Source organism: Nomascus leucogenys, chromosome 15 (assembly GCF_006542625.1).
Source record: "Nomascus leucogenys isolate Asia chromosome 15, Asia_NLE_v1, whole genome shotgun sequence".
Taxonomy (NCBI): Eukaryota; Metazoa; Chordata; class Mammalia; order Primates; family Hylobatidae; genus Nomascus; species Nomascus leucogenys.
In genome coordinates this window covers 42,104,200-42,131,079 of record NC_044395.1, presented here as the reverse complement: position 1 = coordinate 42,131,079, position 26,880 = coordinate 42,104,200, and the positions used below count along the sequence as shown (strand labels likewise).

At 43.4% G+C, this 26,880-nt stretch overlaps 1 protein-coding gene across 2 annotated transcripts in view; it reads left to right on the top strand.

Annotated features, from left to right (window-relative positions):
- The window catches only part of FAT3 (FAT atypical cadherin 3), a 667,316-nt gene that overhangs the window by 596,317 nt on the left and 44,119 nt on the right, over positions 1 to 26,880 (top strand). For both annotated transcript variants that reach the window (XM_030828899.1, XM_030828900.1), the window contains 6 exons: positions 6,012 to 6,401; positions 9,254 to 9,468; positions 10,933 to 11,070; positions 12,007 to 12,150; positions 14,928 to 15,125; positions 18,290 to 19,088. In XM_030828899.1, coding sequence (XP_030684759.1) covers positions 6,012 to 6,401; positions 9,254 to 9,468; positions 10,933 to 11,070; positions 12,007 to 12,150; positions 14,928 to 15,125; positions 18,290 to 19,088 — 1,884 coding nt within the window. The remainder of the gene's footprint in view (positions 1 to 6,011; positions 6,402 to 9,253; positions 9,469 to 10,932; positions 11,071 to 12,006; positions 12,151 to 14,927; positions 15,126 to 18,289; positions 19,089 to 26,880) is intronic.

The following is a 26,880-nucleotide window of genomic DNA, read 5'->3' as shown; positions in this document are numbered from 1 at the left end:
AGCTGGAGATGACACTGGAAAGGGGGGTTGGGACCAGATTGCAAAGGACTAGAATGCCATTCTCAAAAGTTTTTGCTTCTGTTTATAGGAAGTTGGAAGTCAGTTACTGTCTGACAAGCTGGGGCAAGCTTGGATCCAGAATTTTAGAAACTTAACACTGGTTAAATTTAGAGGACAGGGTATCAACTCTGCTGCAGTTTGCAATTAGGAGTCCCTTAAGGCAGTCTAGGCAAGAGAGAATGAGAGCCTCACCTGGCCACAAGACATTCAAGAGATAGCTCAGAGGCAGAATCAAAACAACCCAGCATTCCAATTTATGTGAGAGAGGAAGTTAGAAGGTGGCATGCAGAAAAGTAAGCCTCTAAACTACTATGTCCAGTTCAAATAATTCTTCACCAAGTTGCTAAGCTTCCAGAGTTAGGGGTGATGTCTTTGGGACTCCACTTACTCTCAACTCAATGCCTAGAGTAGTCAAGCAGACAGGTGGCACTTGGCAAGTCTTTATTAAATGGAAGTGTCATAGCCTGTGTCTCCTGCAAGAAAGACAGAAACCTTCCACTTCTCAAAAGAAACAAAACACTGTCTTTTAAGAATAAGGCCATGGCAAAGGAATGCAATGACATAGTCAAGAACCCAAGCTTTGTTGATCATTTTTCTTCAAAGGATAATTCTTACAGTTTAAATAAGAGCATGAGTTAATCACCAAGCCTGGGTCATAAAGACTGAAATCTAAACATACTTATGGTATTTCAAGCACTGATGAATAGGTATTAATAAAGCCAGGAGAAAGTGTTGGCTCAAAACCAACTTATTAAATAGCCTGCAGCATGGGATTGAGAAACTAACTGCAACAGGACAAGAAGGAACCTAAACAGGGATTGAAATGTTCTAGATCTTGATGAGGGCAGTGGATCCATGAAGGTAGACATTTGTCAGAATGTATGAGGTAGAGACTTAAAATGTACTAATGTTATGATATGTAAATTATGGCACCTCAATAAAGTTGATATAAAAATTAGAGATTAAAACCCACATTAAACGTGTTACTAAAATATGATTGTTGAAATTGCTTCAAATTATTTCTTCCCAAGATACCTACTCCTTTGAAATTTAAATCTCTTTGTAAAAACCAGTTTACCGCAACTTAGTGCAACCCACATTTTTTGTGTGCCACCTGCAGGCTAGATCCCATGCAGGCAGTGAAAGACACAGGAGTGAATGTGTCAGAGACAAGACCCTGCAGAGAAGTCAGGGCAGCTGCCAGCACAAGACACCAAACCAGGCAGAAGATAGCTCTTTCTGGTTCCTTAAGTTTAGGGATCCTGATCTTAGGAGGAGAGAAAATACTTTTTAAAGACCAGGTCAAAAATAGCTCAGTGTATATGCTGTGTTGGTGACTCTTGCCATTTGGTTTCAGTGCTGATTTTAACACCTTTAGCAATCTCAGATTTAAAGCTAAGTTATTCTGGCACCTGGTAGGTTAGATCCCCAGGGATGATCCTATCACTGGGGGTTATTTCTCACTGAAGTGTAAGGACCTGTATAACTGTAAGCTGTATGTGTGAATTCTGAGCATTTAACCGAATGGTATGAATCTGCTGTGTTAAGTTTTCCTTCCATCCTGAAGATTCTAATAGCTTGTCATGATCCAGCTAAATGTGGATTTTTCCTTTGTTGATTCTGGCCCGCTTAGGCCCAGGTTCAGCAACTTAATGAGCAGTTGCAGGGAGCATTCATTGGAAATAGAAATGAAACCAACTCCCTTTATTTAACTTGGAAAGGAGTCATAGTGCTGGAAAATAATCTTAGACCTCAACTGACTAGGGTTCTGCCACTCTAGAAATGCAGACCCAGGGAAACAAAGTGACTTGCCCAAGGACACTTGTGTAGTTTGGGCAGGCTATGGCCTAGAGGTAAAGTCCCCTGTCTTCCAGTACTAGACCACATTGCCTTCATTTTAATGCAGTTTAAACTGACTTTTATGTACAGTCTCGTGTCCAAAAAGTCCAACTTTCAATTTGGCCCATCGAGAGGAACATGGACTCCATTTATAAACCTTCCAAGAGGCAGAATATAGATGTCTTTCACAACCCATTCCTGAATTTCACAGCCTGCCCTACTAGGAATTTTTATGTGCTATTTTCTTCCTCCTATCCCACTCCACAAATTGCCACTACCTATTACTTTCTTTGAGCAAATAGGGATTTTAATCATTCTCCTTTTCCTTGATTTCAATTCTTTGAAGGCCTATCTGCTCCATTTGCCACAAATAACATGCAGAAACCTCCCTTGCAATGAAAGTCACACTTCTCTTGGTAACCTGGCATTTCAGCATTTAAAGAAGCTGAGTATCTCCATCCTAATTAAATTAGGCTCAAATTGGAGGAGAGAATTACATAGTTAAAAACACAGAGGCAAAATGATGGATTAATGTTATACCTTAATGTAACACATCATGACATGCAGTAGGAGCATTAGACCAATTAGCAAGCAAGTCTTCTGCCTGGGTTCATCATTTCTGCTGTGTATGTAGAAAGGGATAGCAATTTGAAGGATGGCATTTATCAAACCCCTTTGGATAAAAAGTGTCCACTTTAGCAACATGACCTGCATTCATTATAAAGATGGCACCCCATTGCCCAGGAACATGACAAAGACCCAAATGCTACCCCAAAAATACTATTTCCAAATTGGCAATTATGCTTCTGAATTTATTTCTAAAACTTATTGAAATCCATTGCAATGGTGTCTAAATTGGAGGTTTAATGTGCTACAAAAATATATCCTGCTCTTTTCTTGAGAGGTAACAAATCCTAAGTGATGCCATTTAGCAGGTTTTTTGGCCTGGGTCTCCCCCACCCCTTTCTGGTTTTGCTTCCTTATCAGTCTGATTGGTAACAGAAAGGAGAGAGGAACAATATATCTTCCAGTTCCTCCTGGTGTGAATGCCCAAGATATTGTCCGAAGGAAAATGTATGAGGAGGTGGGGGGAGTGTGGGTCAGCAACTTGTAGGGGAAAGGGATGGTTTTCTGCTATGGTAAAGCAGAAAAACCCAGTCATGGAGTTAAAATTAGCAGAATCTGCCCGGAAGGGAGCCATGGTCTTTGTGTGGCTGATTAATGTCAGTCCTGTAAACACAGCACTCCAACAACAGGGCTAGTCAGCTGAGCAGGAAGCTTGAAGAATGCAGAATCTCCTGCCTAGGGGATCAGAGCCCAGCTGAGTGCCTCTAAACAGGGCTGAAGAGAAAGCTGCAGGCCTGGAACAGAGATGATAGAATTAGATTTCAGCTATGTGTCTCAGTGAAGGAAACACAGGCAGCCATTAAAAGCACCTTCCCTTCTGGCCTTGCTGCTGCGGAGAGCGGCAGTGTGCAAATCCAGCCCCTACCTCTCCTCACTCATCTGTTCACAGCACTATGGCCTTCAGAACAGTGTGTCAGAAATTTCCTTCTTCCATAACTGATCTTCAGGCCTGAAGAGGAAAAATTTCCAAGCATAGATCTCCTGAAATCCCTAAGGAGATTGGGCAAAGAGCCTAAGGAAAACAGGACTTTGCATGTTGTTCCTCATGCCTACCTAAAAATGCTGGTTGCACCAGGCAAGTCCTTGGTTAATGCATCAGTGAAATGGATTTTGTAATTCCCAGCACATGCACTAATGGAAGTCCCCGCATGAATTTCCTGCCTGCTCTTCTTGTTGGCAAGAGCAGCGTACCATATGCTGGAGGTGGAAGTTAATTCTGTAGGGAATGTGTGTGATTTGAAAACCTGTGTGCTGTATTTATGTCAATCGCTGATGTGTTTCCATAAATGCATTTTTGTGACTTTGAGAGGCATCCTGAGACCATTGAATCAGTCAAGGCAGCTTCCGGGGCACACAACCTATTCTGACACCCAGACAGGGCCATTGTTTTCCAGGTGCAAGCTTGAACACCTATGCAACCCCTGTGTGTATTCACCTCAGGAATTCATGTTGAAGAATTTAATCTTGCAGCCACTCCAACAATAGCCAGAAAGCACCCCTAAATGTCTGCTCTGAAGCCTTATTTCAAGGAGACAGCAAGAGAAGAGGAAAGCTTTCTTATTTTTAATCCCAGCATCAATAAAATCACAGGTTGATGTGTATACATCACAGGGCAGTTGTTTTGAAAAAGAAATAAAAGTAAATGATAAAACTTTGGAAAAAATGGACTCTCTGGAATGGAACCAAGAACAAGCTCTCAGTGTTGACCTTTTGGTTAAAGCCACATAATGCAATTTATGTCATCCCTCAAGATATATGATTTTATTGGTTTGCTGGGAACTTGGGCTTAAGGGAAATTGTACATTGGGAAAGTAAAATGTTTAGCTCTTATTATTTCCAAATGAGGTGTTATAATAAGAAAAAAAAATGTCTATGCCCTCCCCTCTAAGAGCTTATATTCTAAGGTTCCACAATTCTCAAAAGATATTTTCAGATGGTTGTCATAACTAAAGACCTCTGACTAATGACCTTCTTCATTAAGAGTATTTAGGATCAGAATGGTGCTTTTTCAGCCCACAAAGCTGTTACAATTTACTTCTTATAAATCCTAACAACTAAAGTGAACATGAGGTTTCTAAACTGTTTTGAAGTGCTGAAATCCTCTAATGAAACCAGTTAAATCACTATTCAGAACTACAAGTCAATCCAACCGTTATTCAATAATTAATTGGTTGTTAATAGACATTTCCTGGTTTATATGTTTTAGCTTTAGTACACAGTAACATAAAATGGTATTTTGGTAACTAGGTACATTTCTTGAAATCGTAGAGCAGGAGAGCACCCTTGGACTAGATCCTCTCCCTTCCTTGATGGAACACTCCAGGCTCACTGACCCTTGGATTTCTTTTTTTCCCTCTATAATCCCTTATGACCTCATTCATTTGCATGGCTTTGCATGACATCTGTATACCAATGACACCCAAATTTATAGCTCCAGCTTGGCCCTCTCCTCTGAACTGCAGTCTCTTCTATCTAACTTCCTGCTTGACATCTGCACTTGAATATCAAATGCACATCTCACACTTAATCTGTCCAGAATAGGGCTTCTGGTCTTTCATTCAAAACCTAGTCTTTCTGCAGCCCTCCCCATCTCAGCTAATGACAACCCCCTCTTTCCAATTGCTCAGGCCAAAACCTAAGGGTCATTCTAGAAGCCTCTATTTCTCTTACATCCTATATCCTGCCAGCTCCACAATCAGAAAACACTCTCGCCACCTCCAAGTTCAGAATACATCCAGGAACCCTTCATTTCTCACCACCTGGGTGCTTGGAATAGATGTGGAACCTGACCCCCTTCTCAACACTTCCGACACCATCTGCCTTGTTCAGGCCACCAAGATCACGTGCTTATGTTGCTGTAGGAGGCTGCTGACTTGTCTCCCTCCTTCCTCTCTGGCTGCCCCTTCCATCTGTTCAGGAGCAGAAGCCAGAGGGATCCTGTTAAAATCTACGTCACATCTCATGACTCCCATCTCACAGCTCACCAGTGGCTTCCCCCTCACCACCACTACAGCCCCACTATAATGTAAAATCTCCTCAAGAAATGTTGGACTTGCCCAATGCTAGACCCTCAAGCCCCTAGAAAGTGCCTGGTAGATTCTAAATAAATCTGTGTTGAAGTAATTAATTAATTAATTCGTTTTGGTTGGTTTCTATTTCTCTTTCTGTGCCACATCTTTACCCCTGCATCTATTAGCCTCTGAGAGTTTTTCTTAAAGATTTGTGGGGGGTGAGTTGTATATTAGGAATATCCAACTATTTCTGATATTTGTTGCCAGTATTTTCCCAGTTTCTTTGCCTTTTAATTTCATTGCCTTTTTTTTCCATAAACTGAAATTTACCTTTTTGTAGAGCCACAGCTGTCTGTCTCTGTAATAACTATTTTTCTTGTTGTGGCCCTTCAAAAGTCTGCAAAGCTGTAACATTCTAGCGCAGATCATCTGGCCATGTTCTTGCCCACCCATGTTCCTGTGTCTCTCCCACAGGCATCAACAGGAAGGTCGTGTACTCCCTGGCAGACTCAGCTGGTGGGGTCTTCTCCATTGACAGTTCATCTGGCATCATCATCCTGGAGCAGCCGCTGGACCGCGAGCAGCAGTCTTCGTACAACATCAGCGTGCGGGCCACTGACCAGAGTCCTGGACAGTCCCTGTCCTCTCTCACTACTGTCACCATCACCGTCCTGGACATTAACGACAACCCCCCTGTGTTTGAGAGGAGGGACTACCTGGTGACAGTGCCTGAGGACACCTCCCCTGGCACCCAAGTCCTTGCTGTTTTTGCCACCAGCAAAGATATCGGCACAAATGCTGAGATCACTTATCTCATCCGGTCTGGGAACGAACAAGGGAAATTTAAGATCAACCCCAAGACAGGTGGGTAAATAGCACTGTACTTAGAATGCAGAGCTTCAACTTGGCATGGTGGCTCACACCTGTAAACCTAGCACTTTGGGAGGCCGAGGCAGGAAGATCAAGTGAGTCCAGGAGTTCAGGACTAGCCTGGACAATAGAGTGAGACCGTCTCTACAAAAATTTTAAAAAATACATTAGCCAAGCATGGTGGTATGCACCTGTGGTCCCTGCTGCTTGGGACACTGAGATGGGAGAATTACTTGAGCCCAGGAGCTAGAGGCTCTAGTGAGCCACATTCCTGCCATTGTACTGCAGCCTGGGCAACAGAGGAAGACCGTGTCCAAAAAAATAATAAGAAGAAGAGTAATGCAGGACTTCACTATATCCTGCTTCTCCCCCAAACACTCTGCCAGCCCTTCTTGGTGGACTCTTTTTCCTCCTCCTACCTCCTTCACAGAGGAAACAAATCTGTTAGCAGGGCCCACATGCAGACCACGGAGTGCCCTCCAGCTTCTAAAGATGGCTCCTGCTAAATTTTAAGCTCCTTGTTGTGGGCTTACTTAGCAAATATCTGACCCCCAGGTTGGCTCCAGGATTTCTAGGTGGGAGGGCTCAGGGGCAGCAATGTGGTTTCTCAGTGGAGAGAGGAAATAGTATTTGTATTCCAAGAACAAGAGTTTGTTTGATTTTCTCTCTTTTCTGTTTGATGTTGTTGGGTTTTTTTTACTTAGGTCATATGTGCACATGTTGGAAAATGTTCATGGGGATGAGCCTCCATGTGCAACTGTCCACACTGGTACTACCACTCTTTCATCACCTGCATAGGCAGACACTGATAAGTGATCTGCATGGTGATATGCAGCCTTCTCAACCCAGCACCCCAAGTAGACTCCATCGGTGAGCTGGAACTGGTGCTCTGTTTGAACCCCGTTCCCGATTCCTGGTCAGAACACTCATTTCTCACCACATCCTTTTCCAACTCTGGGGAACATGTAGCATCATCAAGGGAATAAAAAGGTGCTTCGAAATAAAGCAACAGAATAAGAGAGAACCCTGGGGTTTTCTCTTCACCAGCCAGTTAATAAGTATTAGAGGTGCTTCAGGCAAATAAAGGTCGTAATTCTAGAAAAGAAGCTTGGATATTCTTTGAAGACTAAACATACTCATCCTTGTATTTTCATAGACTGTATGGATTTCTATCCCAAAGCTCTTTGGTGAATATTCTCACTTATTTCCCAATTCCCCTATGAATAGTCGAGGCAGTTCCCATTTTGCAGAGAACAAAGGTGAGTCTCTCACCTTCCAGCCTTTGCACATAGTTGCCTCATCACTCCAGGAGTGTGTACCTGTTGAACAAGGTGGCAAAGGAGGTCCATTTTCCTTTTGATAATCCAGTAAATATAAACAAGAAATCATTGTAATTAGCAATGTTTATTTGACATGGAAAATATACCAGGCTCTTATTAAGTAAAAAACAGAATTTCAAAGAAGTTAAATAATTACCGCAATGTCCACTGTTAATAAGTGTTTTATCCAACATTTGAACTCAGATCTTTCTGACTCTAGAATGCATATTCTAATATAATATAACACTGCTATACTGTAGGGATACCAAAAATGTAAGAAATACAGTCCTGGCCCATGGTAAGTATTGCAAGGTGAAAATATTGATGGAAGAATTGCATCACAGTCTCTCCTGGCAGTAACTGTTTATTAAGGTCATTATCTCAAATAAAATGTATGGGGGTTTCCCTCATTTAAATATGTGTTGTCCCTAGCCTGTCTAGTTATGGCCATTGTATATAAACACCATGGGGAAATGGCTAAGTACTATTTAAATTTAGCACTAGTTAGCAAGACTGGGATGCAAAATAAGCGCTAGGGATGGTAAGTTCTAGAAAACTTAATTATGGGGAGAAAGAGGCTCTTGTTACAGGTATGATTTCTGTGTTTTGCCTTAGGTAGAAGGAGCCTATTGGCAGTCTTAGCAACTAGAGAAGTTGCCTGTCTGGAAATGTGAATGGTCATGACCTTCTCACCAGTCCTCATGATTGTTTACTAGGTGGGAGGAAAGTAAATGCCCTTGAGAAGTGTTCTGCAGGCAATACAATGACTGCAGAATGCAGGATTGGGTTACCTCCCCAGAAAGGGCTAGGATGGGAAGGATATAGCACCAACACCCAGCTAGCTGCTTTCACGTGTTCTACTTATTTAAGTAATTCTGTGACATGGAGATTATCATCTCTATTCTATAGTTGCGGGCACTAAACTCAATATGTGGCTGCTGGGCTGTCTGATTTCCAGGTAGTTCCTTTTCCATTATGTCACTATACCTTGAGATTTCTGAGATCTTTGCCCTCTTTGTGCCACAATTGTTTTAGATAAGTGTGTTTTAACTTGGCAAGGCACCTTTGTGGTTAATTCAATTCAGTGAAGTCTGCAAGTATTTACTTGCTGACAAGAATGGGGTCATACCCTCACATCCCCACATCTCAGCTCATTCTTGGTCTTCCTCTGTCCACCTGAGGAATCAGAAGACACCATCAGGGATGCTTGTTTCTGTTCCTACTTGTTAGTTGTGTGAGATTGAAGATGCCAGAGATTTCCAAGCTGCCTGAGAGATGTTCATAAACTGTTACAGAAACATATAAAGACTTTTCATTTCTTCAGTGTTATGTTTGATGGATAGCTATGCTCTCACTGACAGCATTAATCAGACTTCTGTAATACTTTCAGTAAGGCATTAAATAAACAAATTCCTGAATGTTTAAATTCTTGGCTGGAGAGGATGTTAGAAATATTACCATGATTATAGAATTGCTGACCAGTGTTTTTTCCTAATCAAATATAAAGCTCCCCAATTTTCTTCAAAGGGGATATTTCTGTCTCTGAAGTCCTGGACTATGAATTATGCAAAAGGTTTTACCTGGTAGTGGAAGCCAAAGATGGGGGCACCCCAGCTCTCAGCGCTGTGGCCACTGTCAACATCAACCTCACGGATGTTAATGACAACCCTCCCAAGTTCAGCCAAGACGTCTACAGTGCGGTTATCAGTGAAGACGCCTTGGTGGGAGACTCTGTCATTTTGGTAGGTACCTGGGGTTGGGGATGGTTCTAGATGCCTGGAACTAGTCATCCACAATAAAGTGAAGAAGAAAGCAAAGTCTGTCTTGGATTTTCTTCACACTTCCCCCTTTCAGTGTCCATTTGTCCCCAAGAATGGGAGCCATCTTTCTATAGCTCCTTCTGTAATTTGTATATTAGGAAGAGTCTGATAGATTAATTTATATCAAGGTGTAAGTGATTGATAATCACTTATTTCCCAGGAGCATATCTTTTTTGAGAAAATAAAACAGACCATGGGATGAATTTTTAATGATGGCCCCCTACTTACATGTGAACTTAGATGACAGGTTATTAGGTGGCTAGGAGGAATACATTCTTTTTTTATTTTTTTTGAGATCTGTTGCACGCATGATGAATATAGTTAGTAGTGGTATATTGTACATTTCAAAATGGCTAAGAGTTAAGTTTCAAATGTTCTCACTACAAAAAATGCTAGGTATTTGAGATGGTTGATATGTTAATTAGCTTGATTTAATTATTCCACATTGTGCTCATAAATCATAACATCACTTTGTATCCCATAAATATATGCAACTACGATTTGTCAATTTACAATTTAAAATTATTAGATTGCTGAGGATCAAATAAATCCCTGTCCCCCTTTCCCCCTACACACACAGACACACAGAGTTGGGCAGCTACAATTTGGAGCAAACCTAAGATTGACTGGCCACTCTTAAAGGAGCCTTTTCCAAGAGGAACTTTTTCTAACAGTAAGAACAAACCATGTATCCTGAGAACACAGATTCTGTTAGACCGCAAATTACATTTTGGAACAATGAGTCCCCTCCTAACCATCCTTCCCCATCCCTTCCATTCAAGTCATCTCATTGCAGGATGAGGGTGGAGCCACTCTCTGCTGGAGGACAGTGCATTTCTTATACATCAGAAGTGCGCTCCTCAGGCCCGCCCTGCTTCCTGGAAAGTACACGACTATTTCCACACATATAAATTTCAACATCATCAATCTGGAGCAATAGACAGAGGGGCGGTATATTTGCTGTGTGGGAAGGGGAACTTTCTTGGCTTCCTTAACATGGAAATGCATAGGCCTAGAGAATCCCTCACTCAATGGCAGAGACCATTACTTGCAGGATTGGGAAGAAATCAAAGCATTCCTGTCCATTAGCTTTGGGCTCTAACCATACTGTCTCAAACCCTGAGGAAAATCAGGCCTAACAGGCATCAGGCTGTGGGCAGGTAAAAAATTAACATAAAAATAAAATGGCAGCTGTGGGCCTGGTGCCACCCTCCTTCAGCTGATTAATCATCTCTTCTGCTGGGGGCATGGTCACTAACATTAGAGAGCAGAGCTCCCAAGAAAACTGTCACAGCTGCACCCATTTAAACAGACCCGGGACCCTAAGAATCAACCTTTGCTGTCTTATGTCATGTCTTTTCTTTGTTTTGCTTGTTTTCCATGAAGCTAATAGCAGAAGATGTAGACAGCCAGCCCAATGGACAGATTCATTTTTCCATTGTGAATGGAGATCGGGACAATGAATTTACTGTGGATCCTGTCTTGGGGCTTGTGAAAGTTAAGAAGAAATTGGACCGGGAACGGGTAAGCTAGTTTAGGACAGTTTCCTTCCCATCCACATCCACCCGTTTCCTAGAATCAGGGGCACAAGCTCCAGGGGTGTAAATAGGAAGGTTCTCCATTCTAAGTAATGAGAGTAAATAAGGATGGGCTAAAATGCAGCATGAAATATTAGGGTTAGACCTTTGATAGAATTTTTTACCTATAATAGATGCTGGTTATGGAGGTTTTAAAGAAAAGATAAATGTATATCTTTCTAGGTGGTTTGAATTTTAGCGCTTCCTAGAGCAAGGGGACAGAAAAATACTTTCAGGGTATTGGGACCCTGTGGTCCTGACTTTATGAGCAACTTTAGCCCTCGGTGAGCAGATACAAAAAGATCGCCTGAAGGCATCTAGGTCAGAAAAAATCGTCCAAAAAATTTCTCTGTCCGTTTCTAAACATTGTCTTTCTTGACCAAAAAATATGCATCTTCGAAGGGAAATTAAATATGGAAAAGGATGACATGGCAGTGATGCCATGACTCTACTGGGTGATACATGCTCATAACCCCAGAAATGTTAACATTGATAAATAACACAGATCAGCAGTGACAACTGTTGCATTGAGCAAAGGCCCAGAGCCTGGGTCCTAACCAGGGTGGTTTTGTCCCCCAGGGACGTTTGGCAACGTTTGGAGACATTTTTGGCTGTCATAACTGGGCAGGGGGTGATACTGCCTCCTACTTGACAGAGGTCAGGGTTGCTGCTAAATATCCTAAAATGCACAGGTCAGCCCCCAACAACAAAGAATTATCCAGACCCAAATGTCAGTGGTGCCAAGAATCACCTGGGCTGGAACATCAAACTAAAGATGGTTGATCTTTAACAAAGCACAGCCTGAAGCTCCAGTTTCTCTGCGTGTGCACAGAAGGAAGGAAGCGCTACACCTCTTTACTGTCACCTCTTTGTACCTTGGCAGGTGTCTGGATACTCTCTGCTTGTCCAGGCAGTAGACAGTGGCATTCCTGCAATGTCATCAACTGCAACTGTCAACATTGATATTTCTGATGTGAACGACAACAGCCCAGTGTTTACACCTGCCAACTATACTGCTGTGATTCAGGTGAGAAAATCTTGCCTGCCAAGCACTTGTCCCTTTGCATTCGGCTTTCTTCCTCTGCTGTGGTTTACTCATTGTGGTTTATTGCTACTGTTACTTAATGTCATCTCATCCCTTCATAGGGCAGGTATGAAAAGAACCTAGTTCTTCTACCACAGCTGATTAATAAATGTGAGTAAGAGCTATTGAGGGGTGGATTTTTTTCAAGTGTCAGGTGCTTTATGCACACTGTCTCTCCCCACAACAACACTGAAGAGGGATGGTGGATTGGCCCCCACTTTATAATGGAAAGAGCTAAGGATCTGTGAGGTTAAGTAATTCACCCAAGATCATGCAGCTGGTAAGTGGCAGAGTCAGGATTTGAACTTGGGGCTGTCTTCTGCAAAAGAATTCTCTTTCCCCAGTGGCAGGCTACCTTTAAGCAACTTTATGCTATTCTGGCAGGTGACAGAGATTGATACGCATTGTCTCATCGGTCAAAGACAGATTGGGCATCAGGATAGAGCTGGTACTCATTAAAATTAATCTTTCATAAGCAATTTGTTTAACACTTTAAATCCACCGGCTCTTTAAAATCAGACTGCAGGATAAAGTAACTTACTGCTGGTATTCTGCTATAAGAGAGAGTGACTCTTCTTCCCATCAATTTTTTATTCCGCGGGCACAGTGCTAGGTACTGAGCATCCTCTACTTCTCAGTATTTCTAGGAGCTGAACGCCCAACTTTAGGAGGATCAGGAAATCCAGCCCAGGAAAACTGTCAGTGTAGAGGACTTAGAGAAGGCAGAGTGATACGCATGTCTTGGAGGGCCACAGGTATTCTGGAGAATCAGTTCTTGCCTGATCCAGTTTGGCCTCAGAATCACCCCCAAGGAGTCCCAGGGCTTTGTGGGTGGAAGGTGAAATGTGAGTGGGCCAGGTCTTGAGGGTCCCCTTTGGAATAACATTCAAGAATTTGAGCCTGACCATCCATAGCTGGCCTCCTCAGACCCCAGGGCCACTGAGCTGTCCAGCAATCAGACTGGGAGGCAGCCTTGAAGGAAGTAGCTGTCTGCTGGTTCCCACCCCTTGGTCAGCGAAATCTGATTCCTTCCCTGGTGGTGTTTTGGTTTTCTCCTCCTCTCTGATGCTTTTTACAGCAACTCTGCATTCTCACCACACTCCTGCTTCCCCAGAGCTTCGCCCAGAGTCCACACCTTCCTCCATTTCTCTCTCAGCTCACTCTTCTCCATGACTGTTGCTCACAAGGGTGCTCTTTGCCCTCATGGCCTCTGTTTGCTAACCCCAAAACAAAGTGGGTTTCTCCTACTCAACATTCAGTTTTGTGACACGCATCGATCAGCTTGACAGACTGTTTTCAAATGCGCAACAGGAGGTCAACAGTGAAAGCACGGAGAGGCTCAGCCCATGGGTGATAGTGGGGCCGCTATCTGCAGGGCGGGCATGTCTGTGTTACCTTACACCCTTCTTCTCCGATGCTGACCCTGAGGGCCACATTGTCTCTCTCCCTCTCTTGTATGCAGGAAGCGGCCTTTAGAGAGTAAGCAAACAAATGAGTCAGTCTTGTGTTTTGTGTGCTGCTGAGTATGTTGTCAGTGTGAAATAGTAAATATATGCAGGGCTATGGTGGTCCCACGACTGCTTTCAGAGGGAGACAGTGTCTAGTTTTTGATGACCAAAAGGACACTTGTGAAAAGGAGCAAAATAAGAGGTCTCTGTAGTCCTTTTCTCTTTTTTCTTCAAAAAATATGCCTCCCTTTTCCCAACCCCGAATGACTTTCTTATTTCCACACATGGTTTTCATAAGACTAATTCAGCACATAAAACTTGACTGGGCCTGCCCTCCAAACTGTATTGTATCATCGTCTCCATCTCTGCAACCCAAACTCGTTTAATCCTTAGGTCGATGGCATCAGGAGGCCTGAGCTGATACAACTGATTTCGGGCCCAAGCTGTGGTATTGCTGAAGTCTAAACAGAGTAGGGGAAAGTACAGCAATGCCTGAGCTACAGAGGATTTAATTTGGCGTTTTCAACGTGAGAATAATCTTTGACCCAAGAAGGAGCTTTGCATTCCCATTTGGGAAAAAAAGCAGAGAAGTTCTGCAAAATAATGCTTATGTAATAGAATCAGGACTTCCAAGAATTCTGACAAAATTAAGGATTCCTCTTCTGTTCATTGTCAAATTGAGGAATGTTTTACCCCAATTCCCTTCCCTAAAGGAACATGGCAAAACTGTGTTCTGGAGAATGAGGTAAGGTATAAAGCCCCATTTTCCACCAGGAATATGCCTTTGTATATTGACTAGGAAGTTGCCAGGATGTCCCCCCAAAAAATCCAATGCTGTGACATTGTATCTAGTGTTGGGCCTCAGCATAATTGTGTTGTGACATGTGTGTGTGAGGAAGTGCCTCCCCATCCCAATGGAGCTCTTCAGGTCAGCTCGGGCATTGCCAGCTAACCCAGGACAAGGTGCACCCAGCACCATTCTCAGAACCTGTAAACCCATGCAGCTCCAAGTCCTTGTGTTCACACTAGTAGAGGATTGTCCCATAGGTGGTTGTGGGAAGCAGCCAAAGATAAGAAACATGACACTTACAGACACCACATGTTTTCAGAAGACAAGATAATATCACAGGGAATCCCTTCTGCTGAAAGCCCTGTTTTCTAACTCAGCACTCTCAGCCTGCAATGATGGTTTTTTTGTTTTGTTTTGTTTTAATCAATGTGAAGAGAAGTGTAATTTTTATCTTCGTTTTTACTATATACTCTTTCATGCAGGAAAATAAGCCAGTGGGCACCAGCATCTTGCAGCTGGTGGTGACAGACAGAGACTCCTTTCACAATGGGCCTCCCTTTTCATTCTCTATTTTGTCGGGAAATGAAGAGGAGGAGTTTGTGTTGGACCCTCATGGGATCTTGCGGTCGGCTGTGGTCTTCCAGCACACAGAGTCTCTGGAATACGTGTTGTGTGTCCAGGTATGGCATCGCGCTCTGTCTCCATCGCGCTGTCTTTGTTTCTCATGCTTCTTTCTGTCCCCTTTGGTGGATTTTTTCTTTGCTGGGTAAGTCAGCATAATTCATTGCCATGCAGGAATGTTCCCCCTTTTAATCTCAAATTCAATTTCACACCAATAAAAGCTGCCTCCGTGTGTGAAACTGAACAGGAAGGAAGGGAAGCATCATTGTTCAGGAAGGACATTCCTGTAGAGTATGCCCAACAGATGGTCACTGGGCTTAAATCTGCATTCTAAAAACTCCTGCTGCTTTATACTGTTACCCACCACATTACCCCACTTGGGGCAGCTACCAATCCCTGTTGTAAGGGGATTTAGCCATGTCATGCCTCTGCTTGATAGGCCTTCCCCAGTGAGGCAGGAGGGGACCAAGGACTCAGCTGGCAATGGCCCCTAGCATGTCAGTTCCTCATGTTCATTGGCCTGTGTGACATGAAATGGGCCAAAGAGGCAAAGGTGGCAGGTATGCAGAGAATAGAAGGAGCAGGAAATGAGAGGGCCTCCAAAAGTTCCCATGTATGATTTCTGCAAATACCAAGATTTGGATCCCATCAGGGAAACTGAGTGACTTTTTCTATCCACCGTTGCCTACAGAGGGCAACCTAGACTCATTATTAATGGTGACAATAATAGCAATAATAATTATTGGTATTGGTATAGCATTGACTTATATATACATTGTCTCTTTGGATAAATTACACCTTACTTTACTCTATGAAACCTAAAGTAATGACTGCCAGCTCCAAGCACATCAGTGAACTCTTCAATTGTCATCCACTCTTCCGACAATATTGTGTAAATAATTTTATATCACAGGGTAGTACTCAAGGCGAGAAGAGCTTTTCAGTGCCTTCTCACAGAAACTAGGACAGTTTGCCTATCTTCTCCGGATATGGAGCAGATTTCAAATCTCAGGTTTTAGAATCTTTGTAAAAGGCTCCCTCCCCCGGTCCCTTGTATTAAACTACCACTGAGTCCTGTATTTTCTTCCTTTCTTCAGTCACATTCCTATTGCCACTGCTTCACTGTATTCTGCACAGTCCCTTCATCATGCTACTGTGGCAGGAGCCTCCTGGGTGCTTCCTCTGGCTTCAGCTTCATTCTCTTCTGACCCAACTCTTCACCCCTCCCATATTAATCATTCCACTTAGATTACATCATTTCCATTAGTCAGGGACCAGCAAACTACAGCCCTTGGGCCAAATCCTGCCCTCAGCCTGTTTTTAGCAATGAAGTTTTACTGGCACACAGCCTCTTTCATTCAGGTATGCTCCGTGACTGCTTCCTTACATAGGACAGCCTGGCATGGTTGTTATAGAGGCTGTAAAACCCACAAAGCTGAAAATATTTATTATCCAGTCCTTTACAGAAAATGATTGCTGATCCCTGCCCTAGAGTAAAACTATCTGTTGGTTTTCTAGTATTTGAAAACTTAGGCCCTGCAGGCTGAATTCTGCCCCAGACTTTCAGATTTTGAATTTCAGGACCTTTTGACAGACAGCACTCTCCAGTCCTTCCCTGGCCACAGGACCATTCCTCTCTCACCTTATACCCAGCAGCTTCATGCCTTTCTTTCATCTTTCTGGCCTCTGACATGTAAACGGGCAACCTCTGGCCTATAAAGTCTAAACTCGTCACTCTCCTTTGAAGCGCTCCACAGTTTGACTTCAAGTTCGATCTAATTTGCTAAAGTTATCTCCTTCTCCATGAATTTTACATTCCAGCATCTCTTGTTCACATCATCCATCAAATAAAGCATGTGATGATGGCAATAATAAAAATAACAACAGATGGACACAGTGGCTCACACCTGTAATCCCAGTACTTTGGTAGGCCAAGGCAGGAGGATTACTTGTGCTCAAGAGTTCAAGACCAGCCTTGGCAACATAGTGAGACCTCATCTCTACAAAAACAAAAACAAAAGTAGCCTGGTGTGGTGGTGCACACCTATATTCCCAGCTACTCAGGAGGCTGAGGTGGGAGGAGCACTTGAGCCCAGGAGGTAGAGGCTACAGTGAGCTGTGATTGTACCACCACTGCACTCCAGCCTAGGTGGCAGAGCAAGACCATGCCTCTAAATAAACAAAACAAATAAACAAATAAAAATAACAATCACATGAAACATCATGTACTAAGTGTGTCTATGGATTAGCCTTGGGTTTAGTGCTTTGCAATGACTCTCTTTTAATCCCCACAATAGAAGGACCCTGTGAAGTTGATGCTACTATTTTACTCATATTAAAAATACAAAAACTGAGGCTTAGAGAAGTTAACTAACATACTCAAAGCCGGATATGTAGTGGGTGACAGAGACAAGATTCAAACTCAGGTGTGTGTGATGCCCAGGCACCGGCTCTTTCACTGGCTTCCACATACAAGGACACATCTCTCCCCAGATCCCACCTGGTCTGCAGGGTTCACTGCAGCTCCACATCTTCAGATACCTGCTCCATAAACCCAGCCCATGGGAATCTGCCCTTTTCCTGAAGCTCTGCACCACTGAATACCTCCACCTTGCATGCGATGGGTGTTCATTGAAGACCTGTTGCCAGAGTGGATGTTCTGTTAATTCTCATACATGGAAGAAAGAGAAAAAGGGTTTTTATCAAGCTACTTAGCTTTTCTTTTCAGTGTATTATATTTTCTTTGAAACCTTACCATGATATAATTCCCACTTAAATTATGTCATTTCTTAAATATGCAGAAAGGTGCTATCTGGGTCCAGTCAAAAGGAAATAATCCAACAGAAAACAGAAATTTCTCCTCCAAGTGGAAAGACCACTTTATGAGGTTTCCCCTGTGGTTGCTGCATAAAATTAAAACAAGCTCAGCCTGTTGTGGGCATGTTGAGTCTGGTAGCCCTCTGTCCTCCTTCTCTATTCACCCCAGCCAGCTTTATTGTGTTGATACATTTTATTGTCCATAACAGAGTGTACATATGGGGATGGAAGGTGATAAATCACTCCTCTTACTTAAACACACATCCTCAGCATTTTTCAGAATAGTGGCAAGGGATGAAGGAAGAAACAAATGTAAAGTACAGACGTCCTCTATCTGCGGGGTTTAAAAAACTTACTATGATTAGTTTTCTTCGTTTGTTGCCTTTTCACCTCTTGGTTGTTTTAGGCAAAGGATTCAGGCAAACCCCAGCAAGTTTCTCACACTTACATCCGCGTTCGAGTCATCGAGGAAAGCACCCACAAGCCCACAGCCATTCCGCTGGAAATTTTCATTGTCACCATGGAGGATGACTTTCCTGGTGGAGTCATTGGGAAGATTCATGCCACAGATCAAGACATGTATGACGTGCTCACGTTTGCCCTGAAATCGGAGCAGAAAAGCTTATTTAAAGTGAACAGTCACGATGGGAAAATCATTGCCCTGGGAGGCCTGGACAGCGGCAAGTATGTCCTGAATGTGTCTGTGAGTGATGGTCGCTTCCAGGTACCCATTGATGTGGTCGTGCATGTGGAGCAGCTGGTGCATGAGATGCTGCAAAACACTGTCACCATCCGCTTTGAAAATGTGTCCCCTGAGGACTTCGTGGGGCTGCACATGCATGGGTTCCGGCGCACCCTGCGGAACGTGGTCCTCACCCAGAAGCAGGACAGCCTGCGCATCATCAGCATCCAGCCCGTGGCAGGCACCAACCAGCTGGACATGCTGTTTGCGGTGGAGATGCACAGCAGCGAGTTCTACAAGCCAGCCTACCTGATCCAGAAGCTGTCCAATGCCAGAAGACACCTGGAGAATATCATGCGCATCTCAGCCATCCTGGAGAAGAACTGTTCAGGGCTGGACTGTCAGGAACAGCATTGTGAGCAAGGCTTGTCACTCGATTCCCACGCGCTCATGACCTACAGCACAGCTCGCATCAGCTTTGTGTGTCCGCGTTTCTACAGGAACGTGCGCTGCACCTGCAATGGTGAGTGCAGTTTTTAGTGTTCCCTCCCAGCTCCTGAGATTGTAGGAGTAGACTGAGTTACCATTCCAGCATGCCTGCATGCAATCATTCGTTCAACTAAATATTAAATGATCAATTACTGTGTGCCCAAAAGCCATGATAGATGCTGGGGCTGCAGGAGGTACAGTCCCATGTAGCTGTGGCTAAGTGAGCAGAACAGACAGACAAACAGGCGAGCCTATTTGATACATATTGTCAAGAAACATACAAAGTCCTGTGGAGGACCCAGCTGATGGAGGTTTTCCCAAAGGGAATATCCTCTAGGTAGAGATAAGGGTCAAGTAGGAATCTGGGTAGGGGAGGGAAAGCCTTCTAGGCAAGGGGCAGCTTGCATGAGGAACGCTTAGGGGCATAAGAGGAACCTACGCTGGGGATGGAAAGAGCTTTCCTCTGGCTGCAATAAGCAGGGCTGGGATGTGAAATAAGCCTTGAGAGCAGGCCCAGTCATCACACAAGGGCCATTAGCCAAGATGAAGAGTTTAGAAATTATCCCAAGGCTGTGAGAGCCATTGGCTGATGAGAAGCGAAGAAGTGGCAGGATCAGATCTGTCTTTCACAGAGGGTGTGCTGGCTGCAGAGGGGAATGGATTAGAGGAGCCCAGGCCAGAGGCAGGGAAACAAGTTAGGAAGCTGTTGCCAAGGGTAAGGGCATTTCGATTTGCTTCAGTGAGAAACAGAGGCCAGATGTCCAGGAGCACAGACAAGGGATGGATTCAGCCCTCAGAGTGGCAGGGAAGGAATGGTTCATGTTTGTTGATGTAACCGGAGTCACTGAATTTTGACCTTTACTAGTTAAAGGCCATAGCTGCACAGATTCACATGCCCATAGTGATCGATGAGAAGCATTGCCCTCTCTCTCTTTTCCTCCGTCTGACATGTGGAACCATAAATTCACTGCCCCCTTCTAAGAAAATTGCAGCCAGAGTTTTTCTAGCCAGTGTGAATTTGGTCCAAAGGGACCATGGCCAGAGGGAGGCCATTTGTAAAACATCCTTTAGGTAACTGGGGACAGGCAGGGCCCCTGGCCTCTTCCCTTGCAGAAAGTTCTTGGTTGCAGTTTGGAGAATGAGCTCATCAGGGGGAGGCCCTAGGGGTCATAACTCCCTCTGAGAGACACTTTGACAGGCTCTAAGCAGCCCTTCAGTGTGCCAGCTGCTCTCTCTGTGGTATCCAGTGAATTCTGTTTGTGATTGCATCAGGTAGAAGCAGAGATGTCCAGACTTGTTTAATATGTAAATCAGCTGCGAAGTAACTCAAAGCATGCATGCTAGGTGAAATGCATTTCTGGCAGATGTCACCAACATGCAGAATTTATGAATGCCAGCTGTCTGGGCCTTACCTAGATTTCCTTTGTTGGCAAACTGATACACCAAAGCTCTGCTAGGGTCTGTATGCAGTGATTCACACCAGGGTTCAAAACGGGTTCAGGACAGGACAGGGCAGACCCTGAAGAAGAAACTATACCAGCTAATTAATCCTTGTACTCTGAGAACTCATTTATTTCTGAAAAAAATCTGTGAAGGCAGCAATGTCCTAGGCACTAAAGATTCAAAGTAAAAAAGATACAGTTACTGCCCTTAGGAGCTGACAATTGTAAAGTCAGCGTGCAAGCACCTACTTGCTGTAATAGTGCTACAGTAAATGCTAGGGCATGGAAGGGACAGAATCCCTCCTATGGCCAAAGGAAAGCTGTCTGTGGTATCTGTACACAGAGACCACCAATGTGCTATGTCTTCAGGGATGACTTCATCAAGAAGAGACTGGGGTGGCGGCAGGGAGCAGACTGAATAATTCTTTAAAAGAAGGATTTAGAGGAGTGGTTTTGTTGGAGATAGAGGGGTTGCTCTCGATTTTACATAAGACACTAATGTCTTAAATGCAATATGTTTCAAAATGATGTCTCTGCCCTGTTCTCTAGTCTCCATAAACCTTTCTACTCCCAGTAAATTTAGAATGCCAGAAGGTTTTGTGAGTCAGGCCCCAGCCATCCCAAGAGGAGACCTTCTGGGTTTGAAAAGCCAGCATTTGCTCAAGAAGAGCCTTGTGCAAAGTCAGGCCAAGCTCTCAGCCTTTTCTCACCTACAAGTCACTCTTATAATTAAGCTATAAAATGAAATTCTAGATTTTAGTGGTAAAGGAGCTCCAAAGGTCATCTTGCCCAGCCCTGTCTTCAGCAGGTGATATATGATAATCTTCGTTTTATAGATGTGGTAGATTTGTGCCTTGCCCAGGGCCATACAGCTGATGAGAGTAGCATATTGATTCAAGAAAGGGCCCTCTTGGGCCCCTACTTTATTATCTGCATCTTAAGAACAGGAACTCTTCTTTTTTAAATGTGAATCATAACCTCAGTGCTATGTACTGTATAAGAATACTCAAATACAGTCATGCATGGCATAACAATGTTTCATCAACAAGGGACCGTATATACAGTGGTAGTCCCATACGATTATAATACCATATTTTTATTATGCCTTTTCTATGTTTAGATTTGTTTAGATATAAAAATACTTACCATTGTGTTATGATTGCTTACAGTGTTCAGTACAGTAGCATGCTGTACAAGTCTGTAGCCTAGGAGCCACAGACTGTACCATATTGCCTGGGTGCATAGTAGGCTGTGCTATCTAGGTTCGTGTAAGTGCACTCTATGACGTTTGCACAATGATGAAATAACCCAACAATGCATTTCGCAGAATATATCCCCATTATTAAGCAATTCATGACCATAAGGCGATTTTCCTAGCAGACTGATCGCCAGCCTCACAATACAATCCAGTAAGGCAGAAGTTCTCTCAGACTCCTGTGTGCATGGGGCTTACTAAATGCCCATTGCTGAGCCCCACACTTAGATATGGACAGTTGAGGTGGAGCCTAGGATTCTACACATGTAGCCTGGGTGACTCGAATGTTACTGGTCAGGAAACCAAACTTTGAGAAATCACACAGCAAGATAAAGAGGAAAGAGTTTCCTCCAGGTGCAGGAGCAGGCTCTTTGTTTTAATAGCAATAGCTTTTTCACTTCTAGAATTATCTTTCAAATAAAAATACAACCATGAATTGTTAAGGTAAGTGTTAGGCATTTTTAGGCATTTTCTCATTTACTGGAAAGGAGAAATAATTGAATTCAATAAATGTCCCTCCCCTCAAACACACACACACACACACACACACACACACACACACGCACACTCACATGCAATAAGTATTGGCTGCTCTTCTGTTTACTCTAGGAGGTCAGCAGATTCATTAGATGGACTTTCCCACCACTTGGTGGAATAATTAGCATGATAAATAGAGGTAACTGTCCACTCTGGGCTGTGTAGTAATGTATAGACAAATTTGGCCTCAATATTCTATCCTCCTCCCAACTTCCAGCTCATCTTTTTCTCATACAGAGTGTTTTTGGTCCAATTATCATCATTAGCATCTTGAACCAAAATGCTGAGTTGTTTTAACAAAATGAAAGCAGGCTTGAATTTTGGTGCCAGATAAGATCATTAGACTCCAGCTACCAACAAGCATTGTGTCTGTACAAACTTCAAGAGATACAAAGGTCTGATGTTGTGAGGTGGTTCCTGGTGAACTTCAGAGGTGCAATGAACATTGTCACTTCAGTAAGAAAGACTGACACCAACTTAAATGAATTGAGGATGATAGATGTCCTTGAGCCAGTATAGGAGATGTGCAAGAGGAAAGAATGTCACAGCAGCCTATGGGGCCTTGCTGATTGTCCATTTTTGAAAAATTGCATTCAAAAATCTAATTCATAAGTATATCAAAAAGGATGCACTTGTCCAGTTGGATGAACTGCCAGTGAGACCATCAGAGTTTACAACCAGTGTGTTTATGGGTGTGGTGGAAGAAGTGGATGCCTGATTTCTCAAGTCTTTATTAAGAAATGGAAAATAGAATGGAACCTAGTGCTCCAAATGAAATGGATGGAGTGTTTGCCATGGGCGAAGCCCTGTGCTGTACAGAAATGAGTCAGACACCAGCCATGCCCTCAACCAGTGGGGGATGGCACTGTCATAGGGTTTGCTCAGTGTATAAAGAGAAGTCACTGGAGGTGGTGCTGCCTGAGCAAGATCTGAAAGGATGCCTGGAATTATCTAGGTGACCAGGATAGGGGATTCCAAACCAAAGGGCATGAGAGCCAAGGCATGGAGGTGAGAACTGATGTGCAATTCAGTGCATGGATCAAGGCACAGACAGACAAAACAGAGATTGTTTACCAAGCCATGACCAGTTCGCATGCTGTTTTTCACATACATGTAATTGCATTTAACTCTTACTATAATCCTTAAAAGTAGGTCTCATTAAGTTTTTTCAAAAATTAAGGAAACCAAAATTTGGAAAGGTCAATTGACTCACTCAGAATCACAGAGCTACAGAGCTAGTCAATGGCAGAGCCAGGATTCATCCTTGACTCTCTTATTCAAAGCATTTTTTAACCACAGCACCTTACCACTTCTGCACAGATTTGAAAGAAACTCAGAAGTTTCCTAATCCAAACTCCCACCCACAGCAGACATCCCATTTTCTGTATTCCTGGCATAGTAATTCAGCCAAAGTTTGAGCACCAGTACTGGGAGCTCACAAGGCAGCCCTGAGATGATCTTCTGCCTTATAGCGCACCAGGACCTCTCTCCTTGTCACATCATCTAGCTGTATCCCTCAGAGCCATGCAGACCCAACCTGGCTAACCCTGCTTCTACAAGCTGCCCTCTGGATAACTAAGGATAATTGTTATGACCCTTTGAATCCTCTTCCTAGCCAAACACAAGAAGTTCCTTTGCTCCTTGGCTGTAAACAAATATGTGCTGTAAAAAGTTATAGATGGTGTTATTGGGGCACGGAGGAAGCATAAAGGAGGGAGTTATCAGCTCTACTTGGAGGAGTACAAGAAAGGCATTGGAAGCAATGAAGCATGTCATAATAGGCCTTTCCCAGGTAGAGGATGCATTTTAAGCATCCTTTTGTTTACTTATTCTCTCGGCAGTTAATTGAATATGGTTTTGCGCCAGGCCCTGGGTGGGGTGCTGGAGATACAGTGGTGAAAGAGGCTGATGTGATCCCCATTCCCATGGAGAATGAAACAGCATCGTGCATTGGGCAAATGACAGAGAGCTCAGTGGGGTGGATGGTAAGAAGTCAGAACAGTCCTTGGGAGGGATAAGGTAGGATAGGTAAAGCAGGCCTGCTGACAGGTGGCCACTGCACTTCTAATAAGCGCTGTAAAATAAAATGATGACGGCTTCTGTGAGGTAGTCAGACACTTAAAACATGTTCATGATGTGTTTTTATATAGCACAGAAGAATCTGAAATTGGGTTTGTACTTTGGTTGGGGTTTGTTAATGCTAATTTTCTGAGGAGAGAGCCAATCCCAGTGGCTTTGAGTAACCCTTGGTGTTGTCTATTAATCTTAACAGGTTAACTCCCTACAAACTGGGAAGTTTCTATTTTTCATTCATAAGAAATACACCTCGGCGGATCCCTCATCTCCAGTACACATGAGTCCCACATTGCCAGGAGAGGTGTAGAGGTCACCATCCTGGTGGTGATACCAGCTTCTCAGTGTATGTGTATTCCTTTCTATAGTCCACCCATACACAGCTGCCCCAGAGAGGAGGTCTTGAATGAAATTGCACTTGGCCTTTAGTGAAATCATACAGAAAATATGGCTGAGTCAAGCAAACACCAGTCTAGAGGATACTCTGTTTCCGAGAGAACCATAAGAAATGACTTCAAAGTTGAGACTTCCGTTTTTTAAAACTTCTCACAGGCCATGAATTAAGAAGGGAGCTTATTGACTTATGTGGCATTTGCCAGGACATGGCATGTGGGTAAAGCACGTGAATTCAGGGCATGGGATGTTTACCATTATTGGATTATTCAATGTAATGAGGCAGCAACATAAATCAAGAGGTTGAATCAGCTTAAAGTGGCAGCATAATAATCACAGCTAGATACTGATGTATTGGCTAAAAGCAGAGACTTAATCCAGGGGGCTGCAGGAATGCTGGGGAGAGAGGAGAGGAGAGTCATAAATATGGTAGCAAAACCTTATAAAACCTCCAGAGGATCACCCTTCTCCTCCCTGCGTGTTCCAAAGCTTTGATGCTTCTGCTCAAGTGAATTGCCTGTTGTCACCTCTATAGATAGTGACCTAAATTTCCACCTGAGCAAAAAATCAGAAGGTGGAAAACCTTTCAGGGAATGGTCACATGGTGTGCGCGTTTCTCCTGGTGGACAAGGTGCGTGAAAAAACACCTGCACCTGAGATGGAGAAGGTGGTGATGGGGTCAACACAGGTGCATGTTCCTGTGACGCAGATGAGTAACAAGCCCCAGGCTTTATTCTATGCCTACAGTGCACACAGAATTTCATATTTCCTATCACCTACTGTGGACTTACAAATCATGAATCTGACCAAAAAAGGACAACAAGGGAAAAGTTACACCTGAGTTCAGGTCTCTGCCATGTTGCTGGGTCAAATTAGTGTTTCCAGTTTTGAGACCCTGTAGTAATTTGTTTTTATAATAAATTTTTTTCTTTACAAGTTGCTTTCACATACACTAGCCCATTTCATTCTCATAGCACTATAAAGAATCATTATCTTGATTTTTCAGAAAAGGAAATCGAGACCTAGAAAAGACAAGTGAGTAGTTCAAGGCCACACACTGACTAAGTTTAAAAAATTAGCCAGGGCCAACATCCAGGTCTGCATCTTGTCAATGCCGTATCCTTTACTTAGCTTACTACCCCACCTTCCTGAGAGAAACTGGGAATGGGGAACAGAGCTTACACAGAGCTTACTCTGCTGTCTTTGTGACAGGGAGCGAAACACATCTGATCCTACCCTGATATACCATAAATGGTGTCAGTTGGTTTGATGAAGTGGGACCCTTCTCCCTTCATGCTTACTGTGGTACCAAATTGATGGATGTCTGAGATGCAGAGCATGTCGTCCTATGAGCCCACATCCCCCAAGCTGTCACCAAACACAGCACAAGTGAATTAAAGCTGCATTACTCCATGATATCTAATAAGATAAACTTTCTCCCAGAAGCCAGCAGGAGTTGATACTGCCTTCTCTTAACTGGTACGCTGAAGCTGATGGAGCAGTGTTTGCCACCAGAGAGGAGGTCTTTAAGGCTCTTAACAATAACAGGTGTATACACTTTCTGAAAAGGGGATGACAGAAACATGTGATTTCTAAAAGCAAGTTAACCCTTCAGCATCCATTTAAAACTTACTAGCTTCTATTTAGATAAAGAATTTAGGGCATTGGCTGGAAAGAGGGTTGTTATCCCCAGAAAAGTGTTTCATGGACCCAGACATGGGTATATCTGAGACCAAAGGGGCACATAACATTGTTCAGGGTTGGCATACAAAGGTTAAATCTCTCTGACAATATATATTTCAGAAAGGGCTTAATTTTTTACCATAGTTCATAGAGAGGAAAGAACTGCAATGGCATATGGGTATTATTTCCTTTTGAGGAATCTGTTTTTCAAAAACTTTTAGTTTTTGCTAGGCATACACTGCAGTCTGCACACATGATCACATCTGTCCCCTGCTAAGGAGGATGTTACATTTACACTGGCCTGCAGATTCTAATCTGCCTTCATACTTCCTTGAGCCACAAGAGAGTGGGCCCATGAGCAGAGCAAACAGACAACAGCAGCCAGAGCCCAAATGTTTATGGCTGAGCATCCAGGCTGGAACTCAGGGAGGAGTCCCCAGAGG